Source organism: Phoca vitulina, unplaced genomic scaffold (assembly GCF_004348235.1).
Source record: "Phoca vitulina isolate PV1807 unplaced genomic scaffold, GSC_HSeal_1.0 scaffold33, whole genome shotgun sequence".
Lineage (NCBI taxonomy): Eukaryota > Metazoa > Chordata > Mammalia > Carnivora > Phocidae > Phoca > Phoca vitulina.
In genome coordinates, this window is record NW_022589736.1 from 14,359,194 (window position 1) to 14,377,157 (window position 17,964).

General features: G+C 50.3%; 1 protein-coding gene across 3 annotated transcripts in view; it reads left to right on the forward strand.

Annotated features, from left to right (window-relative positions):
- Positions 1–17,690, forward strand: part of CAMK1D (calcium/calmodulin dependent protein kinase ID) — a 420,413-nt gene extending 402,723 nt beyond the window's left edge. For 2 of the 3 annotated variants that reach the window (XM_032425563.1, XM_032425564.1), the window contains exons 7-11: positions 319–431; positions 1,990–2,068; positions 10,194–10,281; positions 11,177–11,294; positions 12,781–17,690. In XM_032425563.1, the coding sequence (XP_032281454.1) occupies positions 319–431; positions 1,990–2,068; positions 10,194–10,281; positions 11,177–11,294; positions 12,781–12,899 (517 nt within the window). In that variant the 3' untranslated portion in view covers positions 12,900–17,690. The remainder of the gene's footprint in view (positions 1–318; positions 432–1,989; positions 2,069–10,193; positions 10,282–11,176; positions 11,295–12,780) is intronic. The other variant, XM_032425565.1, reaches the window with a different exon arrangement.
- The last annotated feature ends 274 nt before the right edge of the window (positions 17,691–17,964 follow it).

Genomic DNA, 17,964 nt, shown 5'->3' on the forward strand with positions numbered 1-17,964 from the left:
ATAGCTTTTACACACAGAAGGTGTAGGGGTTGATTTGGGAGTATATGGGGCTCTGGTTAATAACATGGCAAGAAAGGTGGACTTACGTATGTGTTTACTTTAGATCACCACCTTTTTGCGATTTATCAAGTCACAGCTTTAGTTCTGTGCCACCTCTGCCCCTAGAAGGTGTGATTTCTTTGCTCAGGTTGTATTTGCAACACACACAGTGCAGTTTTCTCCCCTTGAGTGAAGGCGGTTCTTCCTTCCAGGCAGAATGTCCAGTGGCCACAGCGGATATATAGCTGTTACAGATCCTTACACGGTCTTGTCTTCCAGGCTCTGTGGCTACCCTCCTTTTTATGATGAAAATGATTCCAAGCTCTTTGAACAGATCCTCAAGGCAGAATATGAGTTCGACTCCCCCTACTGGGATGACATCTCCGACTCTGGTAGGTTTCTCGGCTCCCCAGGGGTGGGACCCTTACACCCAGACCACTTGACTCTGACGGACCCCGGGGGTTTCAGAGTGGTCCTGAGGCTCCCAAGGAAGCTCCATGAGCCTACATACTTGGACTTGACTTGCAAAGCAGAAGGCAGGCTTGGGACATCTGGCCGGAGCCACGCTGAGGGACGGGACCAACTCCTCCATCATTCTAAGCCATGCCCTGATCTGAGCGCTCCAGGACTGAAGCAATATTAACTAACATTTATTGAGTGCTTACTGTGTGCCGAGCACCAAAAGGTCTGCACACGTGCTAACTCACTCAGTCCTCAGGACAACCTATCAGATGGGTGTTACTAGTATCCCCACTTGACAGGTAAGCAAACTGAGGCCCCAGAAGGTGATATGCCTTGATGCAAGCCACACAGCTAGTAAGTGGCCGAGCTGGGATTTGAACCCAGACCCTCACTCCAGAGCCCACGTCTCAGCTACTGTGCCACACTGTCCCAGAGACATTTACCGTTTCCTCCTCAGGGATAAAGATCAAAACCAAGGCTCAGGTAGACTGACAAGTCTCTTGAGCCTCAAGGTCAAGATGGTAACAATAGTCCTCCCTATCACAGAGGGTGGTACAAGGATCAAATAAAATAATAAATGGGGCAGAGCCCTGCTCGTCCTGGTGAGCTGTTCAAATATCGCCTTTTAATATGTGTTATTTCCTCCTCACTGGAGGCACCTGCTTTGTTCCTCAGCCTTCCAGAACCTGGGACCTGAGTACAGTTCTCCAAGGCTTGCAGGGAAAAGCTGCATGGGGAATATTTTATTTCTGAGCTCAGGAGGGCACAGCCTTGCCCCCAGAAACCCAGTCTTGTAGGCAGAGAGCTGCCAGGCCCTGCGATGCCACGGGTCTCTGGCCTGGCATACAGGTGTCATCCTCTGGTTCTGTGACCCAGTCCCTCATGTTCTCAGGGTCCGGCTTCTGGGTCCTAACCCGACTGGGCCTCCTAGCACTTCGCACTTCCCCGCCGGGGTGTATCTTGTTGCATCTTGATGTCCTGCTCATTGCAGGCAGCTGAGTGGGCTGTGAGGGGCTTCTCAAGGGCTCTGTCTCCACAGAGCCTCAGGTCCTGGTGGCCTTAGCAGCGGCTGAGGGGATTTTGTTGAATCAGTGATGTCTAAAACACAGAGAGGACATCAACAAAGCAGCGTCCTCAGGCAGCAGTGAGCCCAGCGGGAGGCACATGATGACAAAGATCTTTGGTCTCTGAACCAAAGATGTCACTTAGCTGCCCAAGGGAAGGGCTTTGAGTTGGGCGGGCAGGGTCCCAGGCCTGGTGTGGCTGCCTCCTCATTCACTGTCCCCTCTGACATCGCCAAGTCTTGGCTTCTCTTTCTCCCAAATGTCAGTTCCCACCTGCCTTTTGTGTTCAACGTACCATAGGGTCTGGGGCGGGACTGGGCTGTTTTTCATGCTTCACGCCATATTCCCAAAGACCCTGCGGCAGCAAGTTGTCCCATCTGCAGCCGCACCCTGATTCTGCCCCTTGTGCTTTCTTTCTAAACAGCAAAAGACTTCATCCGGAATCTGATGGAGAAAGATCCAAATAAAAGATACACTTGTGAGCAAGCAGCTCGGCACCCATGGTAAGAAAAGTCACCCACGAGGAAGGACGCGCTGATGCCTTCCCAGGCTAAACCCCCTCTCAGCCGTTCCTAACTGTGGAGTGACTGCCTCTCCTTCCGACCACTGGCTTTCATCCCGTCCCCAGGGCAACACTTGAACTCTTCTGTTCCCTCGGGACACAGCCTCCTGAATGCACGGATGACGAGTACACTGTGCAAAAGATAGCTGTAGGCTTTTCATTCTACAGGAAGTATTTTAGGATCATTTTTATTGAAGGTAGTTCTCCAGGGAGGCATTAAGATTGGAGTTTTATTCCTTGAGCTTACCGTTCAATAAGTAAGTGAATTGATGTTATATATTCTTTTGCTTTTAAAATGTTTTTTGGGGCACCTGGGGGGCTCAGGCAGTTAAGCAGCTGACTCTTAATCTCGGCTCAGGTCATGATCTCAGGGTCGTGAGTTCAAGCCCCATGTTGGGTTCTAGGTGGGCGTGGAGCCTACTTAAAAAAAAAAAAAAGAAAAGAAAAGAAAAGAAAAGAAAAAGGAAATGCCTTTCAAGTTAATGTGTCTTCAACCCCAGAGGCATTCATCGATGGCTTATGATATTCTATACTAGGGTTTCAGCAGTGCCCATGATGCCATCTTGTTTTTGCACCACTTACTAGGTTTGAACCCAGCTTCACTATCAATTAGCTGTTACTCTGGGCTTGTACGCAACTTCTCTGAGCCTCAATTTTCTTATCTTTATTTTTTTTTAAATTTCTTTAAAAGATTTATTTGTTTATTTTAGAGAGAGAGAGAGAGTGTGTGGACGGGAGGGGCAGAGAAAGAGTCTTTAGCAGACTCCACACTGAGCACGGTGCCCGATGTGGGGCTCAGTCTCACGACCCTGAGATCATAACCTGAGCTGAAACCAAGTCAGACACTTAACCGACTGAACCACCCAGGCCCCCCCAGTTTTCTTATCTTTAAAATGAGAACAAGGATACCTTGTTTACAGAGTTGATGTAAGAAATCATTGAGATCATGCCTGCAAAGGGCTTAGCTCAATGTCTGGGACATAGTAAATTCTTCATTAGGCTGTTGTCATTAAACCACCAGGAGCATCCATTTGGAAACAAAGAGCAGGAATGGTAGAATATGCAGTATGATGGCAACAAACAGCCTTTGGCTTCAGGAGAAATTCCCCTAAAAAGCGCTCTAGGAAACTACCCCTTGCTTGTTTCACCACTGTCTGTAGCGTTTCCTCCCGAGCACCACATGCTGGTTAGTCCTCCAAAGGGCACCTGCTCAGAGGAGCATCGTGAGCTGGTTTCATCAGACAGACGGTCCCCAACTTCATGATTTTTTTTGACTTTACGATAGTGCCAAAGTGCTACCCATTCAGTAGCGACTGTACTTCCGGTTTTGAATTGCGATCTTTTCTTGGGCTAGCTGCATCAGGGACAATCTTCTCTCGTGATGCCGGGCGCTGGCAGCCATGGTTCCCGTCAGCCACGCGACCACAACGGTCTCCAGCCGATACGCTGACACCCATTCTGTCCCCGTACAGCCATTCTGTTCTTCACCTTCAGTGCAGTATTCTGGAAATTCCATGAGCTACTCAACACTTGATCACACAAGGAGCTTTGTGTTAGATGATTTTGTCCAACTGTAGGCTACCGTGAGTGTTCTGAACATGGTTAGGGTAGACGAGGCTAAGCTATGTTTGGCAGGTTTGGTATATTAAATGCATTTTCGACATATGATAGTTTCCACTTACAATGGGTTTATTGGGACATAACTCCATCGTGAGTCGAGGAAGCTCTATATTTTAATCTATGACCACAGTTGTCACTCACTGAGCATCAATTATTTCAGGTGCTGTTCTAATTGCGTTAAAATATCATCTCATGTTTTTCTTTATAATAACCCTGTAAGGTAGGTTTTGTCTCCATGTCAGAAATAAGAAAATCGATGTAGAAAGATAAAGTAACTTAGCCTGAGCCAAGACTGTGCAACCACTACCTGATGGTGAAGCCACCCTTGTTTCTGGCCAGAACTGATTCCAAAATAAATGCTCTTCAACACCACCCTGTCAGGAAAGGAAAAGGAAGATAGGAATGGCAGAAGGGGAGGGAAAGATGCTTCTGAATAAGGAGGCAGATTTGGTCATATCTATTTTTAAGAAGTTTAAAATAAATGATATTTTATTTTGTAACAAGTTACATTGGACAATAGGTCAAAGTATGTGACAATAAAGTTAGTAAACCTTTTCTTACTTCACCAACAATACCAACAATGGCCTTCAAAGCTGTAGGAGACTTTGTCTTCTTCCAGTTTTGTTGAGGTCTGGTTGACATACACTGTATATAAATTTATGGTGTAGAGCATCATGACTTCATATTTTGCAAAAATATGCAAAAAAAATCTGCATATATTGCAAAATGATTCCCGCAGGAAGTGTAATTAACATCCACCCCATTATGTAGGTACCAGAAACAATTGTTTCCTTGGGATGAGACCTTTTAGGATTTACTCTTCAGCAACTTTGAAATATACGCGAGAGCAGGGTTGACCATAGCCATCCTGTTACATCGCAGCACATATTTATCTTGTATGAGGACTAAAGGTATGAGACTTTGGGGATGATCTGATGGAGGAGGAAAGTTATGTCTAAAGAAGGGAAGCAGTTTTCCTCCGATGTGTTCACTTATCCAGCCTTGCTCTGTGGAAGACAGGAAGGAGGCCAGCTGAAACCTAGTCCCTGCTTCACCAGACATTTTTTTGAAAAACCAAAGAAGGGGGAGGTCATTTCACTGAGGGGCCTGGCAGAGGACTTCCCAGAGGGGCTGAGCCTCATGCCATGAGGCCTTCACGAGGCTGCGAGGGAGGAGAGGAGTTCCAGGCGGGGTGAGCGGCCTGGCCCATCATCAGGGCCTAACCGCATCTCTGTCCTGGAACCACATACTCCATATTGCTGGAGGGGCAATGGACAAAGAAGCAAGGCAGGAGGGAACCAGAAAGGAAGGCATGGCCATCGGCGTTCTGGCGCGAGCTCCGGGGTCTCCGCCAGGGTAGCGCGAGCTCTGAGTCCCGGTCCCCGCTTCACCCTCTGTTACTGCGTGGGCGACCTCCCCAGCCCTGGGGGCCCCCCGTGTCGAACTGAGATCATGAATAACGGCAGTATTTATCCTCTAGGGCTTTTCCAGGGATTGAACGAGACATGACATACAGATAAGAAGAAGAGGACCTGGTACCTAATACATCTCCCATCTGTATGAGTTGCCATTAATTTATCATCACACAAAGCAATTTGTACTTTTCCCTTTGGGCGGTGGGGGCCCCTGACAGGTTTCAAGCAGGTGATCAGATTTGCATCTCAGCTCAACAGGCTGCAGGATGGGGATGAATCCCTGGCACTGGGCCAAGGGAGGCCAGCAGGGAGGTGCAGGCTGGAGGTGGAGTGGAGGCTGGCCCAGAGAAGGGGGGAGGGGGCCTGTCTGGAGCCACAGGGATGGAGCAGACAGAGAGCACGAGGGACACACCAGGGGCGGGGAGCCTCGGGGCAGGGGGCCCAGAGGTTATTGCCGGGGTTCCAGTTGAAGGGACTGGGCCGGTGAGATGCCTCCACTGAGAGGAGTAGCAGCTTGTGTGTGGAGCGGGGCGGGGGAGGAGCCTTTGCTGAGTCTGGAGCCCAGGAAAGAGGTTGGGCTGGAGACAGAGACTTCAGGGTCATTGGCCTGGGTCCATTCAGGACCTAGACGGCCGGCCCCTGGAACAACTCACATGCTACTGCATCCTGAGTGGACCCAGGCCAATGACCCTGAAGTCTCTGTCTCCAGCGTTGCCAACCTCTTTCCTGGGCTCCAGACTCAGGATGCAGTAGCATGTGAGCTCCTGAGCAAATTGATGCCTCTTTACTTCAGAGGTTCTCCTTTACTTCGGACGCTGTATCATTTCTACCGTGCGTTTCCCAAGACCCAGGAAGTCAGCCATTAGGAAATGGTAAAAATGAATGCAATTTGACTCAAACATCAGGGAAATGCCCCCCGCTGCCTGCATTTCTGATATCCTTGTTTCTTTTATGTAAAATTCCCCGGGCAAAGAGCACGGATTCAACAGAGAGCTGGCAGAAAGTGGAGTCATGATTCCAGGGAAGCCCGGCTCTGTCCACACCACTGTTCTGGAAGCTGTGCTCTTGGCACATCGATTCTGTCCAGAGAACATGATCTCTTATTCTGCACTTGCTCTTCCAACTTAATCAAGGCTCCCTGGAGCCAGGAGGGCCCCTGGCAGTCACAGATACCTTCCCTCGGCCCAAAACAGGCACTTCGGCCAGGACAGGGCTCCTTTCAAAGCTGTGTCAGTCAGCCCATCTTGCTAGATGTTTCTGTGCCTCTCCCATGTGAGGCTTTGCCTTTTCATGGTGGTTCATGGTAAGGAAGCACCAGCCTGCTGGCCGGGTGGGAGCCCATTCCTCCTTACAAGGAAGCACCTTGATGGGGTTTGTCTGGTTCAGGTTGTTCTGGACCTCTGTCTCTAGTTACGTCGACACAGAAACCAAAATGATGATTTCTGGGCATCCATGCCCCAGGCAACGCTTGGTAGTGGACCCACCTGGGGAGACATCGTGTGTCGGCCAGGCCAGGGTGGCACCTACAGCCCTCTCCTCAGTGCTCACTGAGACCCCTCCCCTCTTCTGGGCTCCAGCCTGCCAAGCTGTGGTTGACTGTAGGAATCAGGAAGCAGCCCAGGAGTCTGAGAAACCCCTGTCTGGGGTACACACAGGCATCACCAAGCCTGTCTTGAGCAGGTGGCTAGAAAAATGCAAACACAGAGCTGTGGAGATACAGCAGACTAGGTACAAAGCAAAACCCCAGAAGGCAGGGAGAGATGAGTTTGATGATTTGTGTATGGAGAGCCAGACAGACATCGCAAAGGTTGATTTATGTGAATGCCATCTGCGTTTTTAGCATGGGGTTAAAACTGGAAAGCAAAGTGGGGCTCCTGGCTGGCTCAGTCTGTAGAACATGCAACTCTTGATCTCAGGGTTGTAAGTTCAAGCCCCCTGTTGGGTGTAGAGATTACTTAAAAATAAAAATCAACTATTTTTAGGGCGCCTGGGTGGCTCAGTTGGTTAAGCGACTGCCTTCAGCTCAGGTCATGATCCTGGAGTCCCGGGATCGAGTCCCACATCAGGCTCCCTGCTCGGCGGGAAGTCTGCTTCTCCCTCTGACCCTCCCCCCCTCATGCTCTCTCTCTCAAATAAATAAATAAAATCTTTAAAAAAAATAAAAAAATAAACTATTTTCAAAAACCTGGAAAGCAGAAGAGACATGAATGGAATGTGGGTGTCCATAGCTTTATATGTGTGCGCGTATACAGATTTATAAGGAGATTTTCCTGGGTCGGAGGCATTGTTTAATTCCTAGGACCATCGAGGTACAATCAGAGTCCCTTCCAATCCTAACATTCCATGCCTCCAGTGTTGTCAATGAATAATGCTGAAGCCAGTATGCTGAGCATGGAGAGTGGCATACGTTGTCGCTGTAAACTCCCTGGCTCATGATCAGCAGCAGGCATTTCCGTGATGGGGCCCATTTGAGGAAGACTGTGTGCTGTCATGGGCCAACCTCCCCAAGGAGAGGGCCTCATGGGAGCCTCTGGGCCACATCTACCCTGCTGGGTCTTACTCAGCTGCAGCACGCCCTGGGATGGGGGAAGTAAGCACGGAACATTCCTGAAATAATTGGAAGTTTGCATTTTCCTTACATCTCAGCCCATGCTAACCCACAGAGAAGGGAGTCTCTCTGACCCCCTCGCTGGTCTGTTTGGTTTGGAGCACGGCTCTGCCCTGCGGCGGTACTCAGCCTAAGGCACCCCGTACTCCTACCACTTCTGCATGCTCGTTTCCAAGAAGGTGCTGGCCACCGTTGAGTTGGAATTGGCCTTCTTTTCTGAGGACGTAGCTTTTATTTCTTTTTAAGAGTTTATTTATTTATTTGAGAGAGAGAGAGAACACGAGTGGGGTGGGGAGGAGCAGAGGGAGAGGGAGAAGCAGGCTTCCCATTGAGCAGGGAGCCTGACGCGGGGCTCGATCCCAGGACCCCGAGATCATGACCTGAGCCGAAGGCAGACGCCCAACGACTGAGCCACCCAGGCACCCCGAGGATGTAGCTTTTTAAAAACGTGCAGGAGGAAAACACTCACATGAATTATCTAGAAGGAAAAGCTTAATAAAGATGTCCGCAGTCCCCTAACCTTGTTCCTCTTGTTTCGAATGGATTTGCCAGATATTCTATTTCACTGGTGTGTTTCTGGGGAAAGTGGGCAACTGGCAGTTGTTAGAAATGGAAGCCTGGTTCTCTTGAGTCCCGTTTCTGAGCGTCCTCTTGGCTAAGTCTTTCCAGCCCTGCTGGGAAAAAGATGGGAGTCTATACTGGGAGGGGTAGGGCTTGCTCTTAGCTGAGAATATCGGACTGCATTCCAAACTGCATCCCAGCCTGGCACAGACTAAAGGTCCAGTCCTGCACCATGTTTTCTATTCTAAAGTGAAAGGCTGGGTGGGTGGGGACATATTTTTTACCTGGGGATGATTTCTTATCTGAATAAGGCCTAAGCTTGTTACCTTCATATCCCCAAACGGTTGGACATCACAAGGTGTGGCATCCAGGCTATTTTGGGGTCCAGGGCCATGTGGGTCTGGGAGATGACAGGTTTCCTCACTCACCAGTCACCTTCCAGCCAGAAAGGATGGTCAGTGTTCCCAGCATTTATCTGCCCCTTAACCTCCAAGATGCAAAAATTTATTTCATGGGGGGGCGCCTGGGTGGCGTAGTCATTAAGCGTCTGCCTTATGCTCAGGTCATGATCCCAGGGTCCTGGGATCGGGCCCCACATCGGGCTCCCTGCTCGGCAGGAAGCTTGCTTCTCCGTCTCCCACTCCCCCTGCTTGTGTTCCCTCTCTCGCTGTGTCTCTCTCTGTCAAATAAATAAATAAAATCTTAAAAAAAAAATTTATTTCATAGGTATTGGATACCAAGCTAGAATTTAATAGTTGTTAAATGAAAAGGAAGATATGGAAGGTTCTAAGCGCAGAAAAGAATGAGAGCAAAACACAGCTTCCTCTGAAACTGGGGGGAAGGCCAGGTGATTAGTTGTAGTGGAGGGATGGTGCTGAGGTTGATGGGGATGTGTGGGAGAAGGAGTGACCTTCACGTTACCAATGAGACTGGAGATTGTGAGCCGAGAGGTGGGGGAGGTGGGAGACCAGGGAGAAGGGGAGGAGGACGGGAGGGAAGGAGAGGTGGTAAAGCAGACGGAGGAAGGACTAGGGTGAGGGCGGTAATTCCTAAGTAGTTTCTAAGGACAGAGGTGAAGAGCAGACCCGCCTTCTTCCCTGCTAATAGAGGGCTATAGAACAAGCAACAACGAATGACCAGCTGAGTGCAGAGTGGATTTGGTCCTAGCCATTCTGAGAACTTTTCCAGGAAATGCAAAGGAAGAAGATTTGCCAAGCAGGGTGAGCTGAGGCTGGGTGCCCTTTCACTGAGCACAGAGGTGAGGGGGCACCCGGTGTGGGCGAGGACAACATGGCCGAGCCTCATTCTGCTGGAATGGAGCCGGAAGGATGTTCTGGGCCCAGGCTGTGAGCGGGTCCACGGAGCAGCGGGCCTGGAGAGGACACAAATACGGAGCCTCAGGCAGGGAGAAGCTGGGAAGATGGCCCTGGGTAGGGATCTGGCGGTCAGATCAGGCAGGAAACACATCAGGACCTCCTACAGGTAGAGAGCTGGTGAAGAGGGAGACGGAGGAAGAAGGAGGGGAAACTGGGTTCAGGTTGCCTTGTGTCTTCTGCTGTTGCAGGAACTGAGGTCAAAAGAGAAGAAGTGGGAACCAGGCAGAGAGGTCCACGAATCCCCCAGAGGGTGCAGGGTCTAGAAGGGGGACAGGACTTTGAGCGTGGTGGTGGAGGATTGTGTGCATTCAGACAAGAGCCACGCAGCCTGGAAGGGCACCGACGAGCCACCCTCTCAGGGAACCTCGGGACGGGCACAGCATTGAGTCTTTCCTGGGAAAGCAGCGTGGGACCCAGTGTCACAGCACCCTCCCGACCCCCTGCCCAAGAAACTCTTTTAAAGAAGCATCTTTGCCTCTGTTTCAGGATTGCTGGTGACACGGCCCTCAATAAAAACATCCATGAGTCTGTCAGTGCCCAGATCCGGAAGAACTTTGCAAAAAGCAAATGGAGAGTAAGTCTCGTGCTTTATTCAATTCCTGGTGAATCGAACAACTCCCACAAAATTTGCCCTGCGGTTGGAGCATTTATTATTTCTAAATGTTACTATCACCTGAGTTGGATGAAAATCCCCAGAACCTCACCCAGAAAAATCTTGCTTATTTTAACCAACGAGGATTAAGACGCAAAGGGGGTGTCATGGTGTGGGAGGGATAAAGTACACGATTTAATATTTCCCCAGCAACAGTGCTGGTTCTTACTCAATTGCTGTTTCTTAAGACCATAATTCCTGTTGTCTGCCTTTCCGTTACTGGAACTTTGAATAGTTGACTTCTATTAAAATGATACGAAAGCGGGAGGGGAAACCCAGGGAAACCCTGTTTAGGAAAGCCTAAACCCCAGGCTCTAATCAGTGTGCATAAATTAAGAGCTGGCTGTTCTGCCCCGAGAGGCTGTACAGAAACGAAATGAATTCCACTGACCTACTTTATTCGGAGGAAAGGCTATGAGTTAGGACACTAGCGCCAACAACAGGAAATAAAAACTACCTTAAAACCTCATCGTAGAGTATCATTTCAGATACTGTCTTTTATAACATACCTTTGATTCTAAAAGTCACTTCTCTAAAATTACAGAGAGAATTGGTTTACATTCATTCTAGATGTTTGCTATGTCAGAAGAAGAGTATTTGTTTAAATCTCCAAAATACATCTCGGCAGGGGAGGGGCACAATGACTTCGTGTCATTTTGGAAGAAGGGGCAAGATGAGCTTCCTTTCTAAAGTATCATGAGAATGTTTTAAGATGTCCAAAATGCTCGGGGTAACAGGAGAAACGACCGGACACAGCCTGAGTCTTTTCGAATGAGCCAGACTATTTTGTGCGTTTTCTCCCTTTCTTAAATTTCAGCAAGCGTTCAATGCCACAGCCGTCGTGAGGCATATGAGGAAGCTTCATCTTGGCAGCAGCCTGGACAGTTCAAATGCAAGTGTTTCCAGCGGCCTCAGCTTGGCCAGCCAAAAAGATCGTGCGTATGCCGCAAGGACAGAACTTTCCAATCCATATTGCCGACACGTCTGGGGTGGGGAGGGGACTGGTGTCCACGAGCACCCGGTCTTTGATACCTCATCCCATTGAATGTCCCAACAACCCGGGGACCTTATTTAATTTAGAAAGAATATTTCCTAAACATTTCATTATCGGATATTCACACAACAGTGAGGATTGTTATTCCCAGTTTGAGATGAGAAATCCGTGGCTCAAGTCCCACACGGCCATGTCTGTCTGGACAAAAGCCCAGACACTTTCAGATCTGTGTCTCCTTCCCCTGAGGTTCACTCGTCATCATGCGTCATTCTTAGGGGTTGAGGAAGGGATGGCAGAGACTCATGATCGCCGGATCTCATTGGCTTTTAATATCTGTTTTTTGATGAGGATGATGATAATTGGAGCTGAAGTATGTGACGTGCATTGGCTTTGCAGTCCAAGTAAGAGTATTGCACGGTCCCTCATCTTTGCGTGGACGGTCGCTTGCACTCGTCTATTTCTCTCTCACATTCCCCACCACCCTCTGGTGTACTTATCTTAATTCTATATTAGGCCATCCCAGGGGCTCCTGTCCATTTCAGAGCAGTTGCCTTGATGGTGCCCATTGGCCCTTATCTCCTTGATCATGAGGCCCTACCATTTGGTCTCGCTCCTCTGGGCATCACGTTTCACCCCATTACCCTCAGAAAAGGGTTCCCTCCCCCTCTCCATAGTCTTCCCAACTCATGGGGGAAGGTGAGCCCTTATATTTTCCCCAGAAATATCCATGAGCATCCCCTGACCCAACCGCACACCATGGTAGACCCACATATAATGGATCTCCCTCTGTCGGAGCCCACAGAGTTCATAGGCAAATGCACTACTGGAGCTGAGCTTCAGGGGATTCATCCCACATCAGGATTGTCTGACGCCAACACGTGCGCTTGGGGAGCATGGTGGTGCAGCCTGTGAGGTATTTTTCTAGGCCAGGGCTGCTGGAATAGGAGAAAGAGGTGATTTCCCATGGCGATCTCTCTGTGTCACAGACACCTCTTAGCAGGAGTAGAGACCACACACCAAACAAGGGGGCAGAAGGGGGATCGTATTCTTTCTTTATTCTTCAAATCTCTACTCATGGAGCTGTGGTGACAACAGCTCTTATAATGACAGTGTGTCTTCAACACCTAGCCTGAAGCCTAGTACATAGTAAGTGCTCAGTAAGCAGCACCGATCCTATGAGGGTGCTAAACGCTGTCGTCGTCAACTACAAAGCCCTTACGATCATGATAATGAGAATGGGAGGGAAGAGTTGGGCCTAAGGAGAAAGCATTTTAAGGACCCTTTGCAAATGCTTTCCTACAGGTAGGTAAAAATTTAGAATCAAGTGTATAAAAGTTTGCCCCCCACCCCCAAACCCTGCCGTGGGAAAGGGGAGCGAGTATTTTCTTCTGGAGCTTTGACCTCCTGTGTCCACTGTCCCCCTGCAGGTCGGGCACCCTCCACGCTCTGTAGTCTCGTTTCTTCCTCGTCGGGGGTCTCTGGAGTGGGGGCAGAGCGGAGACCGAGGCCCACCACTGTGACCACAGTGCACTCTGGAAGCAAGTGACTGGCTCTGGAGGCGGGGCCCAGGGGCGGGGCCAGGGAAGGGGGCCCCCAGCGCCACCAGCCACTCTGGAGCGATCCCACCTTGCATGGTGCACCTTCCTGCACAGGACTGGAAGACAGAAGTTTTTTATGGCCATATTTTATACTGCAATTCTGAAGTGTTCATTTCTCACAAACTATACTGACTCAAGGGAGCTGACGTAATAGGATCTGGTGCTGTACATATGAGTCTTGCAGAAGCTCTGACGGAACGGACCTCCCGCGTCCTCTCCCCCAAGCCCTGTCATTTCCGCTCTTCTCGGTATGGGTAACCGTCTATGTTGTATTTTTTTCATTAATGACAAAAAAGGTTTCAACTGGATTATTTAAGTATCGGTAAATATTGTGCATTAGGGTTTTATTTTTTACCTTTTACGAAATACGCTTTCTGATCTATACTCCTGAGTCCCATGACCTGTATCTTTTGCTTGTCAGTAGTAGAGTTTTATGTTAACCTTTAAGAGATTTTTTTTTTCCCCACCTAGGGGAATGTAAAGGTATTTTTTAAAATTCTAATAAGAGGATCAAGCATCTGTCTCCAAGGCGAAGAGTGCACTTTACTCTACTTCTCCTCTTTCTCTCCCCTTCCCTGGAGGGGCAGCTCTCTAAGAAAATGACTCTGCAGTTCCTCAGGTCTGTCTTGTCTCCAGGGCCACCTTGGGAGGGAATCTACAGAAAACCTTTTCCAGCACCCCCTCCAGCCCACCCCTGGCCAACCGGGGACCCTAGGGACCTTCTCTGTCAGTGGTCAGAAATACAGAAACCTGCTCCTTCCCCGAGACTAAGGCTAAACTTCAGAGGCTCCACGTGCTGTAAAGGGGATGCCCAGCAAAGACATAAGAGCCCCCCTTCCATAAGGAACCGGATGCCATTTTGTCCAAAGGGAACTCCCTGCCCAGCCCCGAGGGTAACGCAGAAAGCTCCCCTCTCAGCTATGCAGTTTTCAAGTTAATCTCTCTGTTTTTTAAAAAATGCATTTCTAATCTTACACTTAAAATGGCCTCTGACTCACATAAGTCATTTCTGCAGATTTTTACCCGGTCCTTCTCTGAATGTTATCCAGGCAAGGAGAGGGAAGTGGCCTTGGAAAAGAGTCCATTTATCTGGGGTGTGGTAAGGAGAGGTGGCCTGCCAAGCAAGTGGGACACTGACCACCACAGGGATGGCCAGAGACGGCCTCCACCAGGCCTGGCTGGGGCTGGAAGGCCTCCCTCTGACCAGGGCAATCTGAAAAACCAAAGACCTGTGATGGTGGAGTCACCAAAGGGCCCAGGTTGCCTGGGAGTGAAGAATTTCTTGGGTTGGAGGACTTTCATTGCTAAATCTGGCGATGTCCCGGGCAAACTGGCCGTGTTGTCGGTCTGTGTGGTGCATAGGTGTGCAGGATAGAGCGCTGCGTGAACCCGGGGGCAAACCCTTCTCAAGGGGGCTTCCAGGACGCTCTCTTGCAGAGGCATGCATCCCTTGGCCCTCCTGCCCATGCAAGACCATGAGTCTGCATTTTGCACTGTGAGCCTCAAGTCCACCACGTGTCCCTGTAGATTGTAGGTCTGCTTTACTGGTAGAAAAAAATGGCCTGAAGATTTGAAAGAGTATCTGAGAAAACTGAGGTGTCTCTCCAGGAGCTTTATTAGGGTGTTGCTTACTAACAGGCATAATGGAGCATTCGTGTTGCTATAGTATCAGAAAACAAGTAATTAGATGTTGCAGGGGGTGATCATTTGCCCGGATGGGGTCCCTGTAACGTGTGCCGGAGTCGTGATCGGTCCTTTGGCCTGTGTGCTCGATGCAGTCAGTTGCATTGGGAGAGCAGCTTTTGAAGCCACATTCACTGATGGGTGATTAAATTATTTCCTAGAGTTGATATACGGGACGCATGTTCTATTCTATTAGTTTGAAGGTATGTCTTACCTGACACTTGCAGAGGAGGTGAAAGTTGCGGCCTGTCGCAAGCGTCCCTTCTGTGGTTGGGGCCAGCCCCTGGCCATGCTTGGCCTGTAACACTTCAGGTCTCCAAAACATTGTGCGAGGAGACGGTGACTGCTTTCAGCCCAAAAGGTAAACTCCGTTGAACTTGACATCAGGCAAGTCAAGACTGTTTCAACGCCACCAGATTTCGGTCGTTTCCTATTGTTTTAGGAAGAGGAGAAAAAGAAATACCATATGGAAGAACTTTTGCTCTTTGAGAGAGCCTCTGTGGCAGAAGGAGAGAGGTTCTCTTTCAACCGCATTTGGTATTATTTATGCTTTATTATCATATCACACATCAAGAGAACCCAGAATGTGCCTTTTGTTAAGACCTGCCGAGTGGGGCGGCTGAGTCCCAGGCCCCTCGCCGATGTCAGATCCCACCCGTAGGAGCTGCGCATCTCCTACGTGCCCCAGGCTTCCACTCCCTGTGGAAGCCAGTGTGTGGCCGAGGCTCAGGGACAGCCACCAGTCCCATCGTGGGCTTCCTTTCAACCCCAAGCTCCCCATTGGTCTCCTAAGCTTCTCAGAGCAAGTGGATAATTTTTCCTACTTGAATAGGACATGTTGAAATCATGTCCCTGAATGGTCTCTCCCTCAGCTGCCGTCTGTCCTTCCCTCATGTCCCGCTTTTCACCTCCTCCGTGAGGCAGTAGGCAAAGCTAGCGCTGGTCTGAGACAAGCAGCAGGTGTGTGCCCACATGCGGGCCCCCCCAGACCAGCAGCTGATCGCTCTTAACCAGGGTACCCCGGAGTCCGGACTGCTCACGGCTCTCCCTCGCGAGCACACCAGGGCCTGGGGTGTTGGGTTGGGATGGGGTAAAGGCCGCTGGAGCCGAGAGGGGCAGGGATCCCTGATGGGAAGCACACAGGACCATGGAAAACCCTTGAGAAATGGAGATGCCCAGATAGATGGACCACAGCTCTGTTGCGGGGGCAGGTCTCCCTGTCTCCCGCTGCCTCCAACCCCATAAGAGAGCAGCAAGGATAATCTCCCCTTTGTGTCTCCTTTGTAAAGGACTATGCAGAAAGCATGCCAAAAAAAAAAGGGCAGGGCTTAGTGTTCTTGACTGTGGCAACAATTCTGGTCACTTCTGCACCCCCACCTCAAGAGTAGGAGTAGCGCCCCCTCCCTGCGTGGGAGCTTGTGGCCTTGGAGAGGTTCCCGCTCTCCAGCCAGCGGTTAGCATGATGTTCAAGGAGCGCAGCAGGCCAGCATGGGGCAACACGAGATGGCTTTGGCTAAACAAGCAAGGCTCTGGCGCTTAGGAAGCCAGGGCCGTCTGATGACGGGGATTGGGCATAGGACCCTCAGACTCAGTTTACCTGCCCAGCACTGACCTCAATCTTGTCATTTGTCTGCCTTGGTGTCCAGCATATCCTGGACGGGTTGTGGGTGGGAGACAGGAACTCCCCTTTAGAGTGAAGGTCAGGAACACCAGGGACAAAGGGGAGGGAACCCCAGGGACCCCTCCTGAAAGGGGGTTGACCCTCTCTCTCTCTCGAGGAGTGACAGCTTCATCTGATTAACCCATGGGATGTGACATTTTATGAGCAATTTTAGACGGAAGAGACCATATCTAGGGGAGAGAACTCGGTATTTGAAGGCTCTGTGGCCCAGCAAGAACCATGGCTCCAGGGCTGAAGACGGGGGGCACTCGGGTTGCTGCAACACTCCCTACCCCGTGTGACTCGTGAGGTTTCCCTCGGATACACGAAGGGAAAGCCAGGGCCAGCAAACGGCAGCTCCTCCTCCCATCTCATAAACAGAAATAAGATGTACTCTTTCCCAAGGTCACACACTCACTTCCGGCCAAAGAGATGAAGGGCCTCTGTTTCAACCAATGCACGAAACCTTTGCATGTTCTTCTCAAACAGTACTCCTTCCGCGTCCTGTCTCCCCACACTCGGCAAAAGAGTTTGCCTTTTCCTTAAACACATTCCAGACCAAACACTGTTCAGTTTGTTTCCCGCCCCCCCCCCAAAAAATTGTGTATACCTGTATGTAACCCACCGCTCTTTTCGGGGGGGGCACCTGGTCCTCGGGTGGGGCTGCAAGTGCACCTGGCATTTGCAAACAAGCATTCCAAGCCTTTGGTTCCCAGAGTTGAAAGTGTTGAGCTAGAAAAGGTGAACTGGACAGAGTCTTCCAAGGGGGGCTTCTTTCCCGAAGATACCAGGAAACCCCCGTCTGCTGGGGAGCTGGCCAAAGAGTCCAGCGGACAGAGAGGGGAAAGGAAGACAGAAGCGCGTGCCCCCTTGTGCCCGTACCCCACCTGGGGTCCCAGCGCATCACGGTTGCAGCCTGGCCGAGGGCCCGGGAGCCCAGCCCCACTGTGAAGCCGGCTGCACACGCTGGCCAGGGCCCGGCCCGTCTCCTGCCCCACGCAGACTCAGGCCATCACTGGAAGGCACAGCAGCCCTTCCCGGCCTTCCCTGCCGCCTGCGGCTGGAGCGGCTCGGCGTTGGGGCTCCACTTCTGCGAACCCAAAGGCTGTGCATTTGGCAGCCAACCCCGCAGCATGTGGCTGCCAGGTCTGGTTTTGTGGACAAAAGCAAGTGTGGAATGGCTTCTCAGTGTCTGCCTCTCTCTCTCTGTCTCCACCAAAGGGACAAACTGTTGCATTCACCCTTTGTACCAACGCCGCTTCTGCATTTGCCATATCTATTTTTAACCTTTTGGTCCCCAGGGAACTTCTCATATGGTGATTATTTCTTCTGATTATTTACGGAATTATTTTACTTAGAGGTGATTTTATTTTCTTATGGACAGGAAAAAAAAAAAGAAAATGAGAGGAGTGTTTGAGGCTTCAGTCATAGGGACAAGTCATCACCAGGGACCCCAATGCCCCAAACACGAAATAAATTAGTCCTCAAAGGCAAACCTTAATCTGGGCAGATGGAGGTGGCCAGGCCCTCATTTCAGCACTGCAGGGCCTGGGTCAGGGCTGGCAGCCAGGCTCTCCAGAAGGAGAAAGAAGGAACAAGAGAATCGCTCGTTTGGACATTGGTCGTACACACAGAAGCCTACCGCCCTCCCTCCAGGGCCCCAGCGTCAG